Here is a 22,673-nt window from a genome sequence, read left to right on the forward strand (position 1 = left end):
TGTCATTCGATTTATTATTTTTGTGGTTGGCTCAGCCTGGGCAGGGCTGGTTAAGCATGTGGCACAAGGGATTGAATCGTGGTGCCTGCACTTTGTCTAAGCAGGCGCTTTAGACTGCTGAGCTGTCTCACCAGCCTGTCATTCGATTCTTTTTATTTTTTATTATTTTTTACAGTGCGTTTAGTATAGGGTGCACAGGGTCTCACTACACAGAACAGACTCATAGTGATCCTCCTGTTTTCAGCCTCCCAAGTGCTGAGATTACAAACGCGAACCAGCACGCTCAGACTCAATCACTGTTTCAGTGCGCCCCTGGGGCGGGGCTGGCATGGCATGCTGGCAGGTGCTTTAATTCACTCAGCTATCTGGCCGGCCCTGTCATTTGATTCTTGTTTTTACGAGAAATAAAAAAGTCCAACAACGACCTACGATTATAATAACTCAATGGATGGTATTGACAGACTTGACTAACATCTAATAAGGCATTCTGCAATCAAAAAAGCAAGGAAAAAATTTTATTGTAATTTTAATTTTATTATAAAATACTGATGGACCTTCTGACAAACAATATAGAACCTATTTGTTATTAGAAACAAGGAGATTCAAAAAGTCATCTACAATTTAAGATTAGATCTAATAAGATTCAGTAAATGAAAAATAAGTAACAGCAAAATGCCAACCAGGATATCCATCCTTGAAGTCTTCAACATTAGCGGGTAGATATTTTAGAGAAATTACACAGCACACACAAAAAAGGAAAGGCTAACACAGCAGAGTGTGTTGTTCAAAGAAAGACAACAATGCAAAAAAAAATTCAAGAGACTAGATACTATTATCCAGACTGTAATGTTCCTCTGTGTGCTGAATGTTTTAAAACATACCATGTACAGAAATTTTCTTTTTTTTGGCGGAACCAAAAAAAGGGATTGAACTCAGGCCCTTGGGCTTACCAGGTAAGCACTTATTCTACTGAGCCATCTTCCCGGCCCCACGGAAGAATTTTGAATAAATCTGATAAAACTGTCATTTTTTTATTTTTTACATTTCAGGGAAGGGTCTACAGGGTGTTCAGGGTCTCACTATTAGACTCTTAATGATCTGCCTGTTTACAACCTCGCAAGAGCTGGGATTACAGGCGCAAAACTGTCATTTTAAACAAATCATTTGTTTATTTATTTAAATTTTATGTATTTAGTATAGGGTCTACAGGGTCTCACTACACAGACTGGGCTTGTAGCAATTCTGTTTTCAGCCTCCCAAGTGCTGGGGTTATAGGGGTACACCACCATGCCCAGTCTTAATCGCTGTCTCAGCGCCCCCTGGGATCAAACCCTGGTCCCTATGTTTGCCTAAGCAGGCACTTTAATCCACTGAGCTATCTGGCTAGCCCTTATTTTATTTATTTATTTATTTGTTTAGTATAGGATCTCACTACACTTTTTTTTTTTTTTTCCACTACACATTTTGGACTCCTAGTGATCCTACTGTCTCAGCCTCCCCAGCACTGGGGTTACAGGATTACAGGCATATATCACCATGCCCAGGGCCAGCATGGATGCGGAACCAGGGATTGAAACTGGGTCCTTCCGCTCACCAGGCAGGTGCTTAAACCGCTGAGCTATCTCCCCAGGCCCCAAATTGTCATTTTTGTATTTCCCATTATCTTATAAAAACTAACCAAAATATCCAATTTTTGGGCATCCTGTAAAGGGACTGGCTTGGTAAGTCCTTAAATATTGCACTGTTTCTCTTATACAAGAAATCAAACATATAAATAAAGAAAAAAAAAAACAAAAACGGACAGCAGGAAGTGGCAAGACACATCTTTTAGTACATGGCAAGAGACGGAGGCGCTGGGAAGGAAACAAGATTAAAAAAGGAGGAGGAGGATGCGGTGTGCACATACAGCTGCTCCCCACGAGACACACCATCATTACATACTATAAACACGTGATCATTATGTACTGCAACATGCACCAATTTTTTAAAAATGCACACTGACCAGTAAATTCTGATAGGTCAACTTGATTAAATTAAGAAATGCCTAGCAGCACTGGGCATGGTGGCACACGCCTGTAATTCCAGCACTCAGGAGGCTGAGGCAGGACTGCTGCAAGCTTGAGACTAGCCTGGGCTGCATAGCAAGACCCTGTTTCAAAAAGACCAAAACAAAAGAAAAAACAAAAAAGTGCCTAGCAGCTTAGTAGGGGATGGCCCTGAGTACCTGCGAGTGCATCACACAGGAGTCACCTCCGATTCTCTACCTGGTTCCTCACACCATCCTCTCCGGCACTGTTCTGCTTCTCTGCTCCCATGAACTAAGCAGCACCGCACCACAGTGCTGCTGCCTTGGAGTCAGCTATGGACCAAATCCCCTCAACCTGTGAACTAAATTCAGCTTCTCCTTTAAGTTGTGAATGTTGGGTATTGTGCTTAGTCAACAGCAAAGCTGACCAACGTAGAAAATGGTAGCAAGAGAAGTGGAGTCGCTGTTAAGACTGCATCTGATCATATAGTGTAGAGCTTTAGAACTGGTTTGCAGGGTATATTTGGAAAGGTTTGAGGATGCTGGCTAGAGAAGCCTTAGAATGCTGCCAGCAGAGCTTGATGTGGAATTCTGGTTCAATTCAGCAGACCAGAGCACTAACAGGAATGCTGAGGAAGGTGCAAGTCAAAATCAAGGATTCCATGGCCACTTGGACTAGAAGCCAGGTTTATTTTTTTGTTTGTTTTTGATACAGGGTCTTGCTATGACCAATGCAGTTTGGACTTGCAGTAATCTTCCTGTCTCAGCCTCCTTAGTGGGGGGATCACAGGCATGTGTGGCACCACACCCGGCTCCAAGTTTATTATCTTGTGCAGAAAATTTGTCTACACTCTGCCCATCTTCTGCAACTTTGTGAGAGGCTGAGATTAAGAGTGGTCAATTAATTAACCTAGAAGAGGAAATTTCAACACAAGCCAACATTCAGGCTGTATGGCTATTGTTGGCTGCTTTAACCAGATTTACTATGAAATCTGTAGGCAAAAGTCAGAAGAGAAATACTTGAAGAAACTGGTCCCACAGGGACCAGTGTTTGAAGCTAGGGACACAGGAAGTGTGGCTGGCAAACAGATTAGCACCATCAAAAAAACAAGTATTTTGTACAGGGCCAATCAGTAAGACTCCATCTACTTCCAACTCTATGGTGCACAGGTGTCAACTTTTTTTTTTTTCAACTTTTCATTTGAGAAAAGAATCTTTGTTTTGTGTGTGTGGTACCAGGGATTGAACTCATGACCTTACACTTGCCACGCAGGCGCTTATATCACTGAGCTATCTCCCTAGTCCAAGAAAGGATCTTTGAAACCTTTGCTCTAGAAAGGCCTCCTGGAAAACTGGTTCCCTGGGATGCTCTTCACAACACTTGCTATTACCTTTATTTTAAGATTAAGTACGGCGGGGCTGGTGAGATGGCTCGGTGGTCTGAAGCACCTACTTGGAACAAGCTGTAGCTAAAGCACAGGGACCACGGTTCGGTCCCCCAGCACCACATGCCAGCCAGCCCCGCCCCCTGGTGGGCTGAGCTGGCCACACACACACACACACACACACACACACACACACAAAAAAAATAAAAAAAAAATTAAAAAAAAAAAAAAGATTAAGTACGGCTTAGGGAGACATATGTTCAGGTGTAAAGCTGACAAGGGGTGGATCTTGACAGTTAACCCTAAACGTCAACTTCACTGGATTAAGAAATGCTTAGCAGAGCTCAGTGGCATAAGCACTTGCATGGCAAACACAAAGTCCCGAGTTCGAGCCCTGGTACTTATATTTGGTTCCTGGCTCTCTCTCTGGTGCTGTTCCACTGCTCTGCTTCTGCATTCATGAACTGAATGATACTTCTGCCATGATACTCCTGTCCTGCAGCCAGCCAACCACAGACTGAAGCATCCCACAAACACAGCTAAATGCAACCTTCTTCCTTCAAGCTGCTTCTCTGGGTGTCAGGTCCAGCAAGAGGAAAGCTGCTGAATACACACAACACTGAGGCAGTAGATGGTCTGCATTATTTGCAAGTCACCACTTATAATGTAGACATTAAGATTCACTAATTAGCAAAGGGGAAATGTCAACTTGATTGTGGAAAGACAGGACAGAAAGTGGCCACCAGTTTCCTATTTGTGAATTCAACCAACCACAGATTAAAAATATTCAGAAAAAACCATGTTTTTTTTTTTGTTGTTGTTGTTTTTTGGAGACAGGATTTTGCTATGCAGTTCAGGCTGGCCTTGAGCTGACTTTGTAGCCCAGGCTGGTCTCAAACTCACAGTGATCCTCCTGCCTCAGCCTCTCAAGTGCTGGGATTATAGGTGTGCGCTGCCACGCCTAGAAAAACTGTGTCTTAATATAGCTTTCTGAGAAGTCTAAAATTATTTCAAAATAACAATACTAAACAACCACAGCCACGTGCCTCTTGCTGTTGACAAATGTCATGATGAGTATACAGAAAGGGACAGGTAAGTGGCATCCCAGTGCAGCAGGGGATGTTATGGACAGCCATGCCACCATGACTCATACAGAACACTCACAGCCAGAAGCCTGAACTCCTCCCTGTGCTCTATATTTACCAAGTGAACTGCTGGCTCGGTCTCCTTTCTTCTTCTTGCTCTTCTTGCTCTTGCCCTTTGGCTGGGGAGAGCCAGCCAGTATCAGCCGACCGTTCTGCGGATGCTGGTTGGGAGAGGGAGGCTCAGGAGGGACTGGGGTTGACTTTTCCTCCTTTATGTGGTTCAGCTGCTTTTTGTTATTGTTGTTACTATTGGCTTTTCTCTCCTCTCTTTTCTGCTCTGTAAGAGAAGTGAGCTCAAGCACCTTAGTCTTTGGGTCCGTCTGGGCCCGTGGCTTAGGCAGCCCTTCGGGCGCTCGGGGGCACTCTGTGGGCTTCCTCGCTGCTTCGCCATTGGTCTTGGCAGTCTGCTTTAACTTCTGTTTGCCATTTCCCTCTTTATGGTGATGCATCATGTCGAGGAGAAAAGCAAGAGGCTCATGCTGCTTCCCGCCGCCCTCCCTGGGGAGGAGAAGCTTGGAGTCCCTGGTGTCCACAGCAGGGTCTACAGTGTCCCCGGTGGGCCCCAGGCCTGGCCTGGGCTCCGAGTGGTTCGTGTGTCTGGAAGGGGAGTGAGATGAGGTTTTTGGTTCTTCAGTCTGCTCTACTGAGCCATTGTGGAAATTTTCAGAGTTAGTGACAGACTCTGTCACTGCCTGAAAATTCCTAGCCAGCATGTCCAACTTGGGACAGTCTTTGCTGGGCCTATCTTTCTTCTTCTTTTTCACAGCTCTTAACTTTTGCAGCTCTTGAAGCCGCTGGAATTCCTCCTTGAAGCGCTGCTCTTCATCTTCCTCATCTTCCTCCTCGTCCTCGTCCTGCCGCCGCCGCTCCTCCTGCAGGTGCAGGTGCTCGCGTGCCCTGGCTTCGGCTTCCAGGCGTGCCTTCTCCTCTAGCTGCCAATGCAGAAAGAGAAGGTGGCTTAAGACCACACTAAAAATTCCAGGGATTGAGACATACAGAAAACTAAGGCAATTTAAAAAGTCAATCACATGACTGGATATTAACTATGAAGGGGGCAATAACAAGTCAAAACTTTAACACACCTGCCTTTTCTTATGTCACTCTAAGGAAGTCATCCAGATTTTATTTATCTACCGAGGAATATGCTAGCTTTATTAGGAGATGGGCTAACAAAATGCCACAAGATGCATGGCACTTGAAACAGCAGCTACCAAAGCAGCTGCTGTCCTACGTCCTGAAGATTGGCTTCTGCCGCGATGTGTCTTAAAGAATATTTTTTGCCTGGCCTGGTGAGTGACCTGAGGCCACACAGGAAGCCCATGGCAGCAGGGCTGCTGCACTTACCTGCATCAACAAGTTGTGTGCAAAGTGTAGCCAAAAAGCTAGGCCCTCCTTCCCACCTCAAAGACAAACAAAAGTCCCCATATATTTTCACTAGTGTGACAGAGCAAATGACATCCAGAATATTCAATATTACACAGCATATAAGACAATGCTTCCTCTTTGTGGTCTACCTTGGGAAAAAAATAATTGCATCTCAAGTGAAGACTGCATTTTACTCGTGATGTATATTCCAGGAGTGCAACAAATGAAAAGCATTCCTTGTGTTTAGAAACAAAGCCGTTAAGAGTGAGGAGCAGCCAGGCATGGTGGGGCTCATCTGTAATCCCAGTTCAAGACAGGAGGAATGAAGCTTTCAGGTCAGCTTGGGCTACACAGTGAGTTTGAGAGCAGTCCAAACTACACAATCACAGAAAGATCCTCCAATACACACAGGTGCGCATGCATGCACACGCGCACGCACCCCCCACAGCCCCCCCCCTCCCAAGAAGCATGGCTTCTTTCATCGCTGAACTCCAAAACAGCTAGTGCTTGGGACAAACTTATAAAACACTGCCAGAAAAAAAAAAAAAAAAAAAGGTCCTGGCCAAATTTAAATTCTCACTATGTGTGTTATTACACATCTTACCACATAGGTGTACGTAGGTAGAGATAAAAAGTGAGAGACAGACAGACAGTGTTTTGCTAAGTTGCCCAGGCTGGCTTCAAATTTGTGATATTCCTGTCTCCAGGTGAGGAGTAGCCTGCACTACACATGCGTGACCCATGCCCAACTATCTTTGGAAATATTTTTAAGAGGCATTCTACACTAGCTGTTTTTGTTTGGGGTAGTGATTATGGGGCCTGGGAAGTGACAACAGAGCCTTACACATGTTAGGCAAATACATGACTTTTTAAATTACTTGACAATTGAAGTAAAAATTAATGAAAATCCTTGCTGTGTATAAGAAAGCCAAAGTCTCTGCGGGGGGTTCAGTCTGTCCCTTGCCCATCACAGGATGCAGAGCTGTGCTCCAAGGTCAGCTGAATGCCTGTGTGCCCACACAGGCTGGCAGGTGTACCCTCTGCCATGACTGTAGACTAGCTCCCAGCGGCCCTTAAGCGAGGCCACTAAGTGAGTCCACAGGCATGGGCAGCCGCCACAGCCCACAATCTGACACCTTGTAACATGGGCTGCGCAGAAAGTAGCGATAGGAAGCCACTTGAAGGAGAGTGAGTGTTGAGCCCAGCTGCTCCAGTGACTCTTCACCCTTTATTCAATGTCACATACTGACCAGCATCTGAAATGCTCAGTTTGTCAAAAACAAAAGGAGCATGGACAGTAGATGCTCAGCCTGCCCCTCAAGAGGATCTGCTGGGGCCTGGTATCATCTCATACCAAAGGCACTTTTGGGGGCCGGGGGATAGCTCAGTAGAGTAAGTGCTTGCCTAGCAAGCGCAAGGCCCTGAGTTCAATCCTCGGTACCGCAAAAAAAAAAAAAAAAAAAAAGGCACTATTGCTGCCCCCCCCCATTCTATACTGAGGTCCACCTCGCTCTCACTGTCACCTCCTTGAGAAAAAAATTGGTCACAGATAGAGCTACAGAGGCTCTGCCACCCTATACCTGCCAGCATAGGATCTGAAGGTGTCCTGGAAATTCAAACAAAGTGAGGTTTTAACCAGCTTCCAGTTCAGGCCAAGAGAACCATGCTGCCCAGCTCTGACCTCCATAAGCACCACCTTGCCACTAAACCTACGCAGCACCCCACAGAGTAGCACCCCACGGAGTAGCACTCCACGGAGTAGCACCCCACGGAGTAGCAACCACGGAGCCACTGCTTACCTTCCTCTGCTTGTGCCTGGCTCGCTTGGCTGCCCGCGTACTGCTTACAGGCTTGGTCTCTGAGCTGTTTATAAACTGTAACAAATCCTCTACCCTTCGATGGTCAACGACACTTTCCCGTTCTGAAATCTGATCCATTTTTTTAGGCTGCTCTTCCTTCCTCTTGGTCAGCCGTAAACGAAGTTTTTCCCTCATTTCTGCATAATTTCTACTTGTTGGTGCAGCTGGAGGCTAAAACAAGTAAGAACACAGCTAAACTACGCTATAAATGTGAACGTAACAAATTAAGGCACATCCCTCTAAAATTGCCTGTTATTAAAAAATTAATGCTCATTATGAAAATTAACAAGATAAATAAATGGCATGAACAGAAAAAACCATCTCCATTACCTTAAAGTTGTATTTTGGCACTTACCTTGCTGAGGCTTTATATAGCTATGAAAATCAGGTAATATAAATGTAAGTGAGAAAAATTTTTCTTTTTGGTGGCACCAGGGATTGAACTTGGGACCTTGTGCTTGCCAGGCAAGTGCTTATGCCACCAAGCTATATCCCTAGCCCATAAGTGAATTTTTTAAACTTTTAAGTTTACATATAGTCCATCACGTCTTCATATTTAGTACGCCTCTCCTTTCACTCCAAGAAGCTGTCCACAGCGAGAGCTTCAGTTCTGGCTCCTGTTGTTATTTTTTACACATTCCATCATTTCACCATCACTTAGCAGCTTTCTCTCCACACAGTGGCTCTCTTTTCTGTTTTGCTTTTTCTTGATTGCTCTTGTTTAAATGAGTGTGAACAGGTTCTAGTTTTTGTTATTGCTGTTGTTCTGTTCTTGTGTTATTTCTTCCTCCTTTCTTTCCTGTCTACCAATTTCACAAAATTTGTCCTCCAGTCTTACTTCTAACAACTTCCTCTTCTAATTCTCTGCTTTTCCACTAACCACTTTTAGATTTTCTACCCTGAGGATAAAACTGCCACACTGAGGGCTTATTTACTACATACAATTTTCTGATTTTGTTACATAACCACAAGTGTAGTTCTTACAGTTAAAGCTGATGAATAGTCACCTCAATTTGTCATTTTCTAGACTATGTTTGATCCCACTGTTATTTCTGATCATGTCACCTTATGCAAAGTGACACGACTGCTCCAATCAGTTCTTCCTGGTATATCAAAATGGACACTTATGCCTAAGGGACATGAACAACACTATCGGCCCATGCCAAAAGTTCAGAGGCTTTCTATCCATTTATAAACTTCCTTTTCAGTGCTTTACTGCTCTCAGTCCTGCTCCACCTGCTTTTGTTTTTTGAGACAGGATCTCACTATGAAGTGTAGGATGGGCCTGAACTCACAAGGATGCTCCTGCCTCAGACTCCTGAGCGCTGGGACTATAGGAGTATACCACCATGCCTCATTAGCTGCCATGCTGCTCATACTAAAACCATGCCCACACTGCAGGAAACGCAGACAGATCTACTGCCAGAAACAAAGACCAGGGTGTCCTGCATTTCCCTCTAGCCCTCTATTATACCTTTTTCTGATAGGTTCTGGCCCCAGTATGAATTACTGAACTATTATGCTGGTCACCGAATATGGCTGAAGCCCTGAAAACAACAGCTTATCATCCCGGAGACCACCTCCCCGCTGCTTCTCCAACTCAGCCCAGGGTGCAGTTTCCTTTCTCCTTTCCCACCATCTCAGGAAAGACCCCAATCAGCTCCTCAGGTCTATCTAAACATCCCTCTCAGACTCCACTCCTGCCAAAAAGGCCGTAAAGCCTCAGCCTCCCTTTGTTCCAGTTCAGAGAATCCCTTCTCTTCCCAGATCCTCTGTGTCCTCAGAGATAATAAAGCTCCTTTCCCTTTTCCTTCTGCCCGTTTCTCTGCTGCGATGCCCTCTGTCCAAAAGCCCCTATCAGTCTCTAGGTGCCCCTCCCCAAACCTCGTGGGGTCCTAGGCAGGGTGTTCTGGAGGTGGCTGGAGTGGGGGTGTGATGCGAGGTTGAGGGTGCCCCGCCCTGGTATATGGGGACAGAAGCAGCACTGGGCCACTACTTGTCTTGCTGCCCGTCTCTTCTGCAATGCCCCTCTGCCCTGCCAACCTGCCTTGGAGCAGCCGACTATGGACTGAAACCTTTACAAACTGTGAGCCAAAATAAACCTTTCTTGGTGTTGGATATTTTGTCTCAGCAATGAAAAAAGTAACCAAGACATCATCCCATAGGATGGTATTTGCTTGCTGAAACAGAATCACTGCTGTGGAAAGATGCGAAGTGGAAGATGTGTCAGTATCTTTTGTATCCCGCCAACAAGAGGACTCAAATGTCCAGTCAGTGCTGCTCTAAGTAGCCACACAGTTTACACGGAATGCATTTGGTATACTCCTCTACTGTCATCAACTACTTAAAAAATTCACAGTGACCAAATCTTTCAGTACAAGCTGGATATGAAACTGCTGCTTCTGACCAGATCCAACTTTGTTCTGGGACAGCAGACTCCCAGGCAGGGCGTGCACCCAACCCCGCTTACCCCGCCATGCCCGAAGAACTCGCAGTAGCAGCAGTCGCAGTACTTGCCCTCCTTCTGGTTGGTGGAGGTCGAGGTGCTAGAGCTGTGCTCAGAGCAGCTGTCCTCATCGGCACTCTCGTCTCCATCGTCCTGCTGCGGGTCGTACACACCATTCTCGCAGCGGTGTCCTTCGCAGTCAGGGTCACTACAAAGCCACACATGGCTGTCAGCAGCACCTGCCCCGGAGGCTCAGGCTCTGCAGCACTCCTGACCACATCACAGACTGGCTACGTGTGGCGCCAGGTCCACAGGGTCAGCAACAATGCTAGCTGGCGCACACGCACAGAGGTCACGCTGACACTCAGCAAGCATCCCTGAGCAGGTACCAGGCTCCCATGTCTTCTCTGATTGCATTGCCTGTCCCTGCTACCCCTACTCTGTACCAAGGAGGAGGCAGGATGGCGTCACATGGCCAAGTGTCATAAGAATGGTACAGCTGTAATCCCAGCACTCAGGAAAACCACAAGGCCAGTAGAGGCTACACAGAGAGGTCAAGGACAGCCTGAACTTAGAAAAACCTGCTGACAGTGGCCCTGTGCTCTATCCTACACAATTTATTTTCTTCTGATACTACCCATGGTAGACAAAATATAATTCAAAAGTAAGGTGCACCCTGATGGTGTCAATGGTCAGATGTAGTCTTGAACCCCAGGGCTGTGACTACCGGGCCTCTGCTTATTCCTGGGCAGGACTGGCAGCAGCCCCAGTGGGCACAGTTCCCAGGCGAAGCCCACCTGCCCTCCCCTCAGGGCCCTGGGCACCTCACCTGCAGACGCTGGGTGGGGCACTGATGGAGCCATCTGTGGTGGAGGGTGGCGGTGCCACGGGGGTGGGACAGAAGCTCTTGCGTGTGTCCACAAAGCCGGGAGCTGTGGTTGCAGTTTTAGGGAATGTCGGGGTTGCAAGGTTTGCAAGGTGAGGCGTGGAGGCCGGGGAGAGCGCAGCAGGGGAGAGGGTGGGGAGCGGAGCCAGGCCCGTGGGGCTGTTCCTGGGAGCAGTGGGTGCAGCGTGCCTGTGGTCCTCCTTGTTGATGCCGTGAAAGACGTCACCTGGGCAGAGACACAAGCCACGCTGCCATGGCTGAGGGAAATGCAGACATTCCTGTTTCCTGTCATTACATTTCCCCTACCCTTTGTCCTGAAAATGATGGCCAGAGCATGGCAGAGCTGGAGGGAGTAACACTCTTCCTTCACTGATTCGTCACGACTGACATTTGACTGCTTTGGCCTGACACCACATAAGCAGTGCTTGGCCTGAGCCCAGCTCCGCCACCGAGAGCCAGGGCAGCCTGCTGGGCCGTGTTCTCAGCCAACCGGGAGCCCACTTTCCACAACCTTCCGTGGACTGGCTCCCCCAGTCCAGCTACTTCTTTTCTCTTTTCATAAGATGGACCAATTTTAGGAGGCCCCTTAGGCACCAATCTGGACTCATCTTGTGCCACTAGACTCAGGCGAACCGTTCTAGGTCTGAACCCAGCGAAAGCGAGTCTGATCCTTCCTCACCACGTGGGATGGCAACAAGAAGCCCCCAACATCCTTTGTGCGGCACTGCTGTTGAGTGCAGGGCCACCAGCTTCTCTTTACCCTATGCGGCCTTTAGACATGCTTCTCAGACTCAATGGCTCTATTTTTCTTTTTCTTTTTCTTTTTTTTTTGCAGAACCGGGGATTGAACTCAGGCCCTTGTGCTTGCCAGGGAAGCACTTATTCCACTGAGCCATCTCCCTGGCCCCTATGGCTCTATTTTTCTTCTATTCCTTCTTTTTCATTTTTTAAAAATGTATTTGGCACAGGGTCTCACTATGTAGCTTGGCCTCATAGTGATCCTCCTGTCTCAGCCTCCCCAGTGCTGGGATGACAGGCGTGCAGCACCATGCCTGGTTTTGGTGGCCGGTGTGGCACACTTGGGATCCGGGTCCGGCACGGCATGCGGTACCGGGCCCTTGCGCTTGCCAGGCAGGTGCTTAGAGCGCCAAGCTATCTCCCCAGCCCCTCCTTGTTCCTTTTCTGAGGCTGGGCATGGAACCCAAGAATCCTTAGTGTTAGCGCGCATCTACCTCTGAGCTACAGAGCTACCCTGCCAGCTCAATGGCCAGTACTATGAACTCCCTGGCTCTGCCAGGCAGCTGCACTGCTGCCAGCTGTAGAGCAGCGACTTCAAGCAGCGGTGTGATCTGTGAAGAGCTTCCTCACCCAGAGAGGGCCCGGGCAGCCCCTTAGATTCCCACGTCCTCTGAGCGCCAGGACCCAGCGCAGCAACACTGCCCCTGCAGTAAGCAGGTCTACGAATGCTCTTTCTCACGCTCACACTGCTCCGGCTCTGGCTGGTGAGAGCCCCTCCAGCCAGCTCCCCTGGCCCTCAGCACCACTGGGTCTCCCTAACTATTAGGAAACACACTGGCATGAGGAACAGTTTGGCTGCTGGTTAGCCTTCGGCTCGTTTTCTTAAAGTAGCTTCTGAGGAACCCACCTATGATTAGAAAGCAAAGATCTCTTCACACCTCTGAGGAGCGAGTGCGGAAATGGGAGGCAGGAGTCAGCACTGCGAAGCCCAGGGCACCTGGTATGGCAGCTGCATTCTGACTAGAAGCCAAAGCCACAGAGCAGAGCACTTGCAGGTGCTGACTACCTGTGTGGCTCTGGCTGGGTACCGTGACAGCAATGACACAGAGATGGCAGAAGGGAAGCAAGCCTCATGGCTCCTGGGCCCAGGCTAGGGGGCCTTACCTATCGAAGGAGGTCTCTTGGATGATACTTTGAACTGGCTGTTGCTTGACTGCACCGTGGTGGCTGTGCAGGACACCGAGGATGTGGCAGAGGAGGTGGCCATGACAACTTTGTTTGCTTCCATAAAAGCATCTTGGAAATTGTACAAACATTTCTTTTTTACTGCATTTTTTTTCTCTTTGTTCTCCAAAGCTGTGGCTGTGTCACTGCTTGGCTGAGGTGGAGGCGCATCAGGTCGTGCTTCTGAGACTCCTGGCCCTAATATGTCACTGCCTTCAAGGAAGAACGGGAAATTAGGGCTTCTGAGACCAAGAGCACCTAGTGAGACCCTGCAGGGCATGCTAAGGACGGAGCATGGGGCTGTTACGGAGTCAGGGCTGCCCTGGGATGGTGGTAGAGAAGCAGTCTTTATTCTAAGGGGGAAAATTTATTGAGCATCAACTATGTGCCAATCCCTGTGCTAGGTGCTTTATGAAGTTATTTAGTATCTCAAAACGACATTGAATTTGGTATTATTCCTATCCTAAAGATGAAGAAACTGAGGTTCAGAGAGGTGAAGCAACTTGCCCAAGATCACACAGCTAGAAATCTTTTCTAATCACAGATCAGGATGTCAAGTCTAGCTTCTGTTCTGAGTGCATTCGGGGGGTGGGGTAGAGGGCAGGGGCCACTAGCAGCTGCAGCCACATGAAGACAGAGGAGGTAAAGGAGCCAGCCCCTCCTTCGGTGCCCCTGGCCCTGTGTAGAAGCCCCAGCTGAGCTTCCACAGCTGAGGTGGGTGGGGAGGAGGCAGCTGGTTAGCGGGGAGACCCACTCGGGCAACGCAGAACCCGGGGAGAGGAGTGGCGGCGCTGCACCAGAGGGACTGTGCACTGCCTCCTTGCTCTTTGCCCTGCTGGAGGTCTGCCGTCACCAGAGCCTGAGCACTAAAGGCCAGGCATGAGCCCCGGACAGAAGAGGTGCAGCAGCAGCTTGGGCCACGCCAGGGCCTCTCACTACGCTGATAAGCAGCTGGAGTGGGAGCTGGAGCGGAGCCGGAGCCGGAGCCCTGTGTGGTTGGCCAGTGTGAAAGCGCGGCGCAGAGGACAGGCCCTAAGGGGCTTCTACTGCAGATGGAGGGCTGCGGGCAGTAGCTGCCCTGGGATCCCACAGGAAGCTAAACCAAAGATGGCAATCTACTTGGTTCAGATAATTTTAAAATCTTAAGAAAGTTTCAACAAATTCCTTACCAGAAATTGTATCTGGCAAGAAAGTGCCAGGATTCCAGTTCTTATCATTCATCACTTCTGATCCCCAAAGACTTATAAATTTAGAACTATTCCACTCTGGAGTATTCCCAAAACAGCTTGGATAAATATGGTCTTGAAGAGATGCATTGAATACCTGATGCTTATTTGTGTGATTCTGAACAGGTGCTGGCGGTAAAGCCTACAAAAAAAAATTTTCTAATCACATATCAAAATTAATATTCCGCTTACCTAAGTAGTTCATCTATAAACAGATCAAGCATGACTGCAGACTTGTGGGCCACACCCCTACTGGGGGAGAACATCTCACAAAGTACCATACGGCTCATTTACAAGACCAGACATATAGGTCAATCTGCAACCAGTAGTGTACTTCAAAAGCAGTGGATGCCTCTGGACAACCCGGTAGGCTCTAATGCTCCTCTCTAGCAACGTTTCAAATGTGGCTCGTGTGCCTATGGCTTTTTCTCACCTGACACTGTAACAAGCATTGCTAGCAAGTCCACCTGATGAAAACGGTGCCCCCTTCCACTGACCTTACGCCTGGGCACCCCACAGCACAACACGAATGAGTGGAACTCCGTGGGCCTCAAGAGCAGGCCTATGCGGAAGGCACCAAGGCAAGGTGGCAAGGGTGGGGAGGTGGCCGGCAGCACGCACACTTCACCAAGTGCTGCTCGCATGCAGCGCTCCCGAGCCTTTCCTGCCCTCTCCTGTGCCCAGGCCCAGCCACAACACCTGCTGTGCTCGTTGCTACACTGCCTAGCAGCTGGCAGATGGGCTCCCCCTGGCCTTTTCCTCACAGCAGCTAAGTGATCTTAGCTGTGTGATTGCCACTGCTTAGAATGTCCATATGGGTTCGTGCTGCTCTAAGATAAAAGCCAACGCCCTTACATGGCTACGTGAGGCCCTGAGGAACTGGGCTGGCCTCCCCCAGCCCTGGGTGCATAGGCCTTCCCTCCCTGGTCTCTGGGCCCTCAAGCATCTATCTGACCTGCTCATGTTGTGTCCATGTCCACCCCACTCACTCACACCCCTAGGCCTCAGCCCGGACCTCACTGTCCCAGAGCAGCTGCCACTACTGCCTGTTCCTGAGCAAGCCCCACTCACCCGCTGGGAGCCCCAATCTCCCATCCTCACTGACCTCACCTCGGTGCAAGGCACTTGCAGCCTACTGGCTAATGGCCGGCCCTCCAAGCCACAGCCGCTCTGCGAGGGGACAGGACCCTGCTGAGCACACTTGGCTGAGCTGGGCAGTCTGCTCCGGGAGGGCTTAGGTACCACTGAACAGGTGAACACCCAGTAGGGTCCTGGCTATGGGCTCAGAGTTGGGAAGGATCCTGGTTATCCTGGGGTCCCAAATGAGGAGCAGGCAGGGACCCCTGGGAGTGTGTGCAAGGGACGGCTCCGGAGAACTCCAGGGGGCTGCATGGGGCAGGTGAAGGGGGGGAAGCGGCATGCCCAGGAACAGGGAGACAAGGCCACCACTGACAGGCTTCAGGATGGTGAGGCAGTGCGCACACCAGAGGTAACTGCGACTTCTGAATGGGCATGCGAGCCACAGGAGGTTTTAAGTAGCAGGGGAGATGATCTGGTGAGCTCTTTTTTAGTAGTATCAGTCTGTGACGATGTGGTAGATGAAATGGAAGAGGAGGAAGACTCTGAAGGAGCCAGTTATGGGAGGAGAGGTGAGGAAGTGATGGTGAAGAGGAGGAAAGGAGCAATTCTGGAGTTGCAGACAGAGTGAGGACCAACAGCCAGTTCAGGGACTATAAAGGGCATGGTCAGTGACAGAGCTGATGTGAATCTGAGTTCCACCTCTTGGACTCCCTTTGACTAGCTGTGTGACCTTAGGCAAATCACTCACTCTTTTTATGCTTTAGTTTTCTCATCTGTAATCTGGAAATACCTACCTGCAGGGTTCTGCTAAGATTTAGCACCTGCCTGGCCTGCAGGAAGCAGGCAGTGAATGCAAACGTGGGACGCTACCATGTTCTAAGATTATGGTTGCTGGACACAAACCCACCAACTGAGCCCATCCTCCCAGCTGCACCCACTCTCTCACATGCTTCCAGCAGAGAGGAAGTGGGCAGGAATTCCCCTTGGGCCTCTGGCAAGGCTCAGGGACTTGGGGTGCTGCAGAGAGCAGGGGCTGGAGCAGGATGTTCAGAACTTAACAGTGGGAACAGACAGGTCCTCAGGATGGCACAGCCTGAACTAGCTGTTCTGGCAGGAGAGTCCTAGAGAGCAAAGAACAAAGAAAACCCTTTCAACAGACACTAGGTTCTACACTGTGGAAAACTACATGCTGCTCTGCTGAGAGTAACTGATGCAAAGGAGAAGTCTTGGAGGCCTTCTGCCCAGTGTCAACCTGCCTGCTCTCCTGCACTCTTGACTCTGGACAAGTGGCCCACATTGCTGGCCCAGCAGGCAGGATTTAGGCAGCAGAAGCGACTTAGGCTTTCCTGAGTCTCTCCTCACACACATCTGTGCACGGTCAGGGTTCCCCTCTGGCAAGGCAGCCTGGCCACGTGGGCTCTACCACTGAGATCTAACGAGCTCTACCCTAGTCTCATACTCTGCAGAGCTGATCCACAGCTTTGCAGTTTCTCTCTCCAGGGTTACTCTTTTGTTTGTATCCTCAAATTAAATCAGGCATACCAGAGGGATAATTTCATGACATTTTTGTCTCCTTTTTGGACCGCAAACTCTCTGAAAACAAGGACTAGAATAAACTGATTTTGTTTTTCCTAGAACATAGCACAAGGCCTGGCACATACTGGGTGTTCAATAAATATTTAGAGAAATAAGGACCAACCTTAAAGGAGTAAGTTAACATGTCAGAAGCCCACCTAACTCAAAAAGAAGACTCGGCTGTAGAGACTGCAGGCAGGGGTGGGGATCAATATTGAAACAAGCTGTGTTGCTTTCACTGGTTTGGTACGAGATGCCTACCAAGATGCCTATCAAGCGCAGCAGCTCCAGGGCTTCTTCCAGAATACAACCTTACCTGGCACCTAGATGGTTTTGGGCCTTGCCTCTCTGAGCACCAGTCCGTCCACCACAAAGTCCAGGAAGTTTGTCAACAGCCTGAACTAGAACACTGATTTCACTGTTTACATAGATTCACAAATCTTCTATCTCTCAAAAGTTCCAAACTGCTCTCTACTTAGATAAAAGATGTAACTCACAGGAAGGACATTTTTGCTATAAGTGAAAGCCCTGGCACAAATGCCAACACTAACGAATGCTTCTGTTAAGCACGCTGTGGTCTGAATGGGCGCAAACTCCCTAGCAACTCCATCCTGTGAGACCAGGCTGAACATACCAGGTACAAGAGTGCAAAAGATGACTGGCAAAGATGGGGTGGGCTGGGGAGACAAACTGATCCATATATCCCAGGGAACAAAGGAGTTCAGATGAGTGGCTCTATTCTGCATTTCTGCCTAACCCATTTCAACATTCCTCTCAGAGATATAAACAGGCAAAGGACCACCTTGCTAGTTCTCAGGCTGGAAGAGCAGATTACTACCTCTAAAATCCAAGTCACAGTCTATTTATGTCCCAGGTTTCCTCACAGCAGTGCCACCCTGTCCATTCTGCCCATTTTAACCTGAGCTAACACTTATGTCATATTTTAACTATTTCTATTATGCCTTCCTTCTAGACATTCCTGTAAAGTCTCATGTAGTTGTAGATGGGGAATTCTGCAGCTGCATGGACTAGGTAGGGCATGTGAATGTGGATTAAGGGTGTGATACTTGACTGAAAAGATAAGATTTGGGAAGAAGCCTTGGGTTCTGATACAGATCCTGGCCCTAGGGAATTGGTAACCTAGCAGCTTCAGGCCAGGGACAAATCTGCCCGAAAAGGGCAGGTGGGATATGGAGAACAGGTGCACCTCCTTACCTCCACTGTGACTCAGGCTCCATGTGGTACCACAGATACTACAGAACCTTGTACCTATACAAACACCTCAGCAATAAGCTGTAAGGACAATAGCAAAGGGCACACAGTGGTAAAAGTAGTGAAATACATGAGGCAGAAGGAGGCTGCCCCAAGGGTATACATGACAGGCATGTTAGTGACTAAGTGATGTGGGGACCAAGACCTGCCCTCCTGCATTCTTAAAAAGAAGGTCAGTACACACTAAACCTGCACCAGCAGACAAAAATCCTGTCCTAGCTGGGGCTGGGAGGGGGAGGGGGATTGCAAAGGCAACCCCAAAGTGTGACTTCATGATAAAAAACCTACACATATCAAGAAAAAACGTTCTTGAGTGATGTCATTGAGAACAACAAGAACAGATTTAGATCCTCAAGATTTCCTTCAAATACAAAATGACTGCTGTCAGGTGTGGTGCTAGATGCCTGTAATCCTAGCCCTCTGGGAGGCTGAGGCATGAGGATAGCAAATTTGAGCCCAGCTTGTTAACTTAGTGAGATTTTGTCTCAAAATAACAGAATAATGCTGGATCTAGCTCAGTACAAAGACTGTGGGTTCAATCCCCAGTGAATACACACAAACTGTTAAAGGTATAAGGAAAAGACGAAATAAACAACAAAAAAAGCAGGGCTAGAGCTGTAGCTCTGTGGCAGCACGCTTGCCTAGCATTCATAAGGCCTTAGGATCAATGTGCAGTACTGGAAAACGTTTTTTTGAAAATAGAACAAAGGAATATAAAAAGTTCCTGGACAGATTTGAAAAAGTAAATTAAAGCTTAGAAAGCATTACAGTTGCAATTAACATTCATTAGCAAGTAAGATACCATTAGCAAAATCACTGCCTGGAAGACTGATCTAAAAAGAGAGCTCACAGAAGCAACAGTGAGAGACCAAGAGCTTGTACCAAAAGAGCTCCAGGCACAAGAACACATGAGACCTAAAGAGAATCCAACCAGTGGTTCTGAGAGCCACAATGGAACCACCCTGAGCATATGGAAACAGAAACAAGTGAAAGTGGCCAGGCAGGGAATCGAAAATGATTCCGATGCTAAGGGCTGACACATCAGAATAGATGGGTCCTGTGAGGGCTCACAGCGTGAGCACTGTACCAACTAGGAAGAATGTCTGTGATGGGCCCAGTGGCAGAGCGGACATGGCCCAGGAGAACCAGTGAGCTGCAAGATACAAAAAAAACTTCTCACATAGAAATGAACAGAGAAACAAGAATTACAGAAAATAAAAATGAAGACAAAACCAGTCCCAAAACAAAACTCACTACAGCCCAACATCCAAGAATGATAATATGAGACATTTAGAATGCCTGAAGGAGTGAGCAAAGAAACACTGGAAATGGTAACGGCTAAAAACTCTCTGAAGTTAATGGCAGACACCAGAAATCCAAGTTCAGAGTACAGTAGAATCAATCAGGGGCCGGGGAGATGACTCAGTAGAATAAGCACTTGCCTGGCAAGCGCAAGAGCCTGAGTTCAATCCCTAGTTCCACCAATAAATAAATAAATAAATAAATAAATCACCCCGAGTACATAAACACAGGCATGTTTACAAAGGTATGAAGACTATGGAAACCTAGAGACAAAAGACAATTTGGAATGTAGCTGGAGGTAGGTGAAGCAAAAGGATCTTTAGGAGGACAAGAAAAAGAACTACAAAGTCATCTGTCAGAAGCTATTCAGGCAAGGGAAGAGGAGAGTTAAACACATATGTAGAGTGTTCAAAGAAAACCATAGAACCTAGAACTGTGCATCCAGTGAAATAATCCTTCAAAAGTGAAGGAGAAATAAAGACTTTCCCAGACACACAAATGAGGGTACTCATCACTGGCACTCCTGTCCTGTAAGAAATGTTGAAAAACTCTTTTAGCAGATGGAAAGTAATGTATGTCAGACGCTTGGATCTACACATAGAAAGGAAGCGGAGCAGAAAGGAATAAAGGTAAGACAAAACTTTCTGCTAATTAGTAATTGTCCTAAGAAATAATGGCTTAACATGACAATAGCCATGTCTGTGTGCGATCAAGTCACAGAAGAGGATAGTAGTGACAGAAAGAACAGGAGGAAAGAGAGGGACTTTGCTAAAGCCACCTGTACTCTGCATGACGCTCGACAGTGTCATCGGGAAAGGGCTTAGACAGCTAGCAATAAATGTTGTGCAGCTGGGTGCCGAAACACCTGTAATCACATAATCACAGCCACTTGTAGCTGAGGAAGGCGGACTACAACTCTGAGGCCAGCTTGGGCAACTTTGCAAGACCCTGTCCCAAAACATTAAAAAAAGGGCTGAAGATGTAGTTCAATGGTAGAGAGTTCCTTGGTTCAATCCAGAGCACGGGCCCAAAAATAAAATAAAAGTGCGTCAACTCTAGGACAACTGCCAAAAACAATTTTAAAGGTAAGTATAACTGATTTCCTGAAGAGGAGATAAAATGGAATCACAAAACACTCAACTAAAAAAGAAGAGATTGGAGCCAGACATGATGGTACACCCTTGTAATCCTAGCACTTAGAAGACTGAGGCAGAAGGATGGGCATGAGATCAAGGCCAACGTGAGCTACATTGTGAGTTTAAGGCCAATCTGAATTGTACAGTGAGACCCTGTCTCAAAACACCAAAAAAAGGGCCAGCCAAAAAGCTCAGTGGATTAAAGCACCTGCAAGCAGGTACAGGGGCTGGGGATTTGATCCCTGGGCCTGCAGTGCTGGTCCCGCCCCCCACGGCACGCAGAGACAACAACTGAGACTGGGCTTGCTGGCAAACGCCTGTAATCCCAGCTCTTGGGAGGCTGTAAACAGGTGGATCACAAGTCAGATCTAGTTTTTTTTTTTTAATTTTTTTTATTTATTCGTGTGTGTGTGTGTGTGTGTGTGTGTGTGTGTGGCCAGCTCAGCCCACCAGGGGGCGGGGCTGACTGGCACGTGGTGCTGGGAGACCGAACCGCGGTCCCTGTGCCTTGCTAAGTTTGTTCTAAGTAGGTGCTCTAGACCGCTGAGCCATCTCACCATCCCCCAGATCTAGTATTGAGAACCTGAACAGCCTGTATACCCTTCCCTAAAAATACTAAAAATACCAACCCCCTCCCAAAAAAAGAAAGCAAAAAAGGAAAAAAAAGCAAAAAAAAAAAAAAAAAATCAAGAAAGTAACAGGTAACTGTGACAAATTCAACTTGCTTTAAACTCATTACTTGAACAACTGTTTTACTGGTCTACACAGTTTCCTAATGGGGGAAGGGGGGAGCATGGTTAATATCAGAAGTCCCCCATGACTCACTGCCCTGCAGGCTTGGGCACCAGGTGATGGGTCACATGGGTACCATGCAGGCATCATCAATAACCCATTACAGAGTTCATGGCTGAGTGGGCTGTGAGGAGAGGTCCCACCCGAGGGAATGAGGCACTGGAGGTATAACAAAGAGGGGTGTGTTGTCCTTGAAGTTTCTGCTCTTTTTGTGCGTCCTATCTACCTCAAGGTGAGACACTGTCCCACCATGCACTCCATCCTCAACACCTGGCTCACCACCAGCCCACATACAACACAGCCAGGGATTATAGACTGGAACTCTGAAGCCAGGAGCCAAAATCCACCTTTCCTCCTTCTTCTAAGTTGTTCATGTCAAGTACTTTTGTCACAGTGACAAAATGCTAACACTTTAAAAGTGAATCAAATACACACACTAATGAAGAAATAAGAGTATCTGAGAAATAAGATCTAACCTATTCAAAAGACTTGCAAAAGAAACAATGGATCAAAAAAAAGCAGAAGGCAAGTTTAAAAAAAATTAAGAGGCAAATTAAAATTAAAGCACAACACAACTAAAACGTATGGGATATAACACAGCCAACGCATATATTTTCAATGCAGCATACTGAAAACAAGGACTGAGGTGGCAATTTACTGCAATAAACACTTTCATTAAAAAAATAATAAAGAGGGATGGGATGTAGCCCCCTGAGTTCAATTCCCAGTACCAAAAAAGAAAATAGTAAAAATAATTAATAATAAAGAAGACTGGAGCTATAGAGAGCTCAGTGGTAAGATGCTTGCGGCCCTGAGTTCAATCCCCATTTGGGGGCAGAGGTTAAGAAAAATATCAAATGAACTACCTGACTTTAAAAGTTTGACACTTACAAAATGAATGAGGGGCCGGGGAGATGGCTCAGTGGGATAAGTGCTTCCCTGGCAAGTGCAAGGGTCTGAGTTCAATCTCCGGTTTCGCAATCAATCAATCAATCAATCAATCAAAATTAGCTTTCTAAAAAAAAAAAAAAAAAAAAAAAAAACCAGCATCCTTTAGGGGCTGGTGAGATGGCTCAGTGGTCTGGAGCGCCTACTTGGAACAAGCTTGGCAAAGCACAGGGACCCCAGTTCGGTCCTCCAGCACCACATGCCAGCCAGCCCTGCCCCTGGTGGGCTGAGCTGGGGACACACACACACACACACACACACACACACA

The 22,673-nt window shown here is 47.6% G+C and overlaps 1 protein-coding gene across 2 annotated transcripts in view; it reads right to left on the minus strand.

Annotated features, from left to right (window-relative positions):
• Positions 1–22,673, minus strand: part of Fam193a (family with sequence similarity 193 member A) — an 87,850-nt gene that overhangs the window by 15,119 nt on the left and 50,058 nt on the right. For both annotated transcript variants that reach the window (XM_004624606.2, XM_004624607.2), the window contains exons 13-18: positions 14,244–14,442; positions 13,015–13,287; positions 11,056–11,338; positions 10,251–10,434; positions 7,721–7,951; positions 4,615–5,488 (exon numbers count right to left, since the gene is read on the minus strand). In XM_004624606.2, the coding sequence (XP_004624663.1) occupies positions 4,615–5,488; positions 7,721–7,951; positions 10,251–10,434; positions 11,056–11,338; positions 13,015–13,287; positions 14,244–14,442 (2,044 nt within the window). The remainder of the gene's footprint in view (positions 1–4,614; positions 5,489–7,720; positions 7,952–10,250; positions 10,435–11,055; positions 11,339–13,014; positions 13,288–14,243; positions 14,443–22,673) is intronic.

The sequence above is a fragment of the Octodon degus genome, unplaced genomic scaffold (genome assembly GCF_000260255.1).
Source record: "Octodon degus isolate 3935 unplaced genomic scaffold, OctDeg1.0 scaffold00006, whole genome shotgun sequence".
Taxonomy (NCBI): Eukaryota; Metazoa; Chordata; class Mammalia; order Rodentia; family Octodontidae; genus Octodon; species Octodon degus.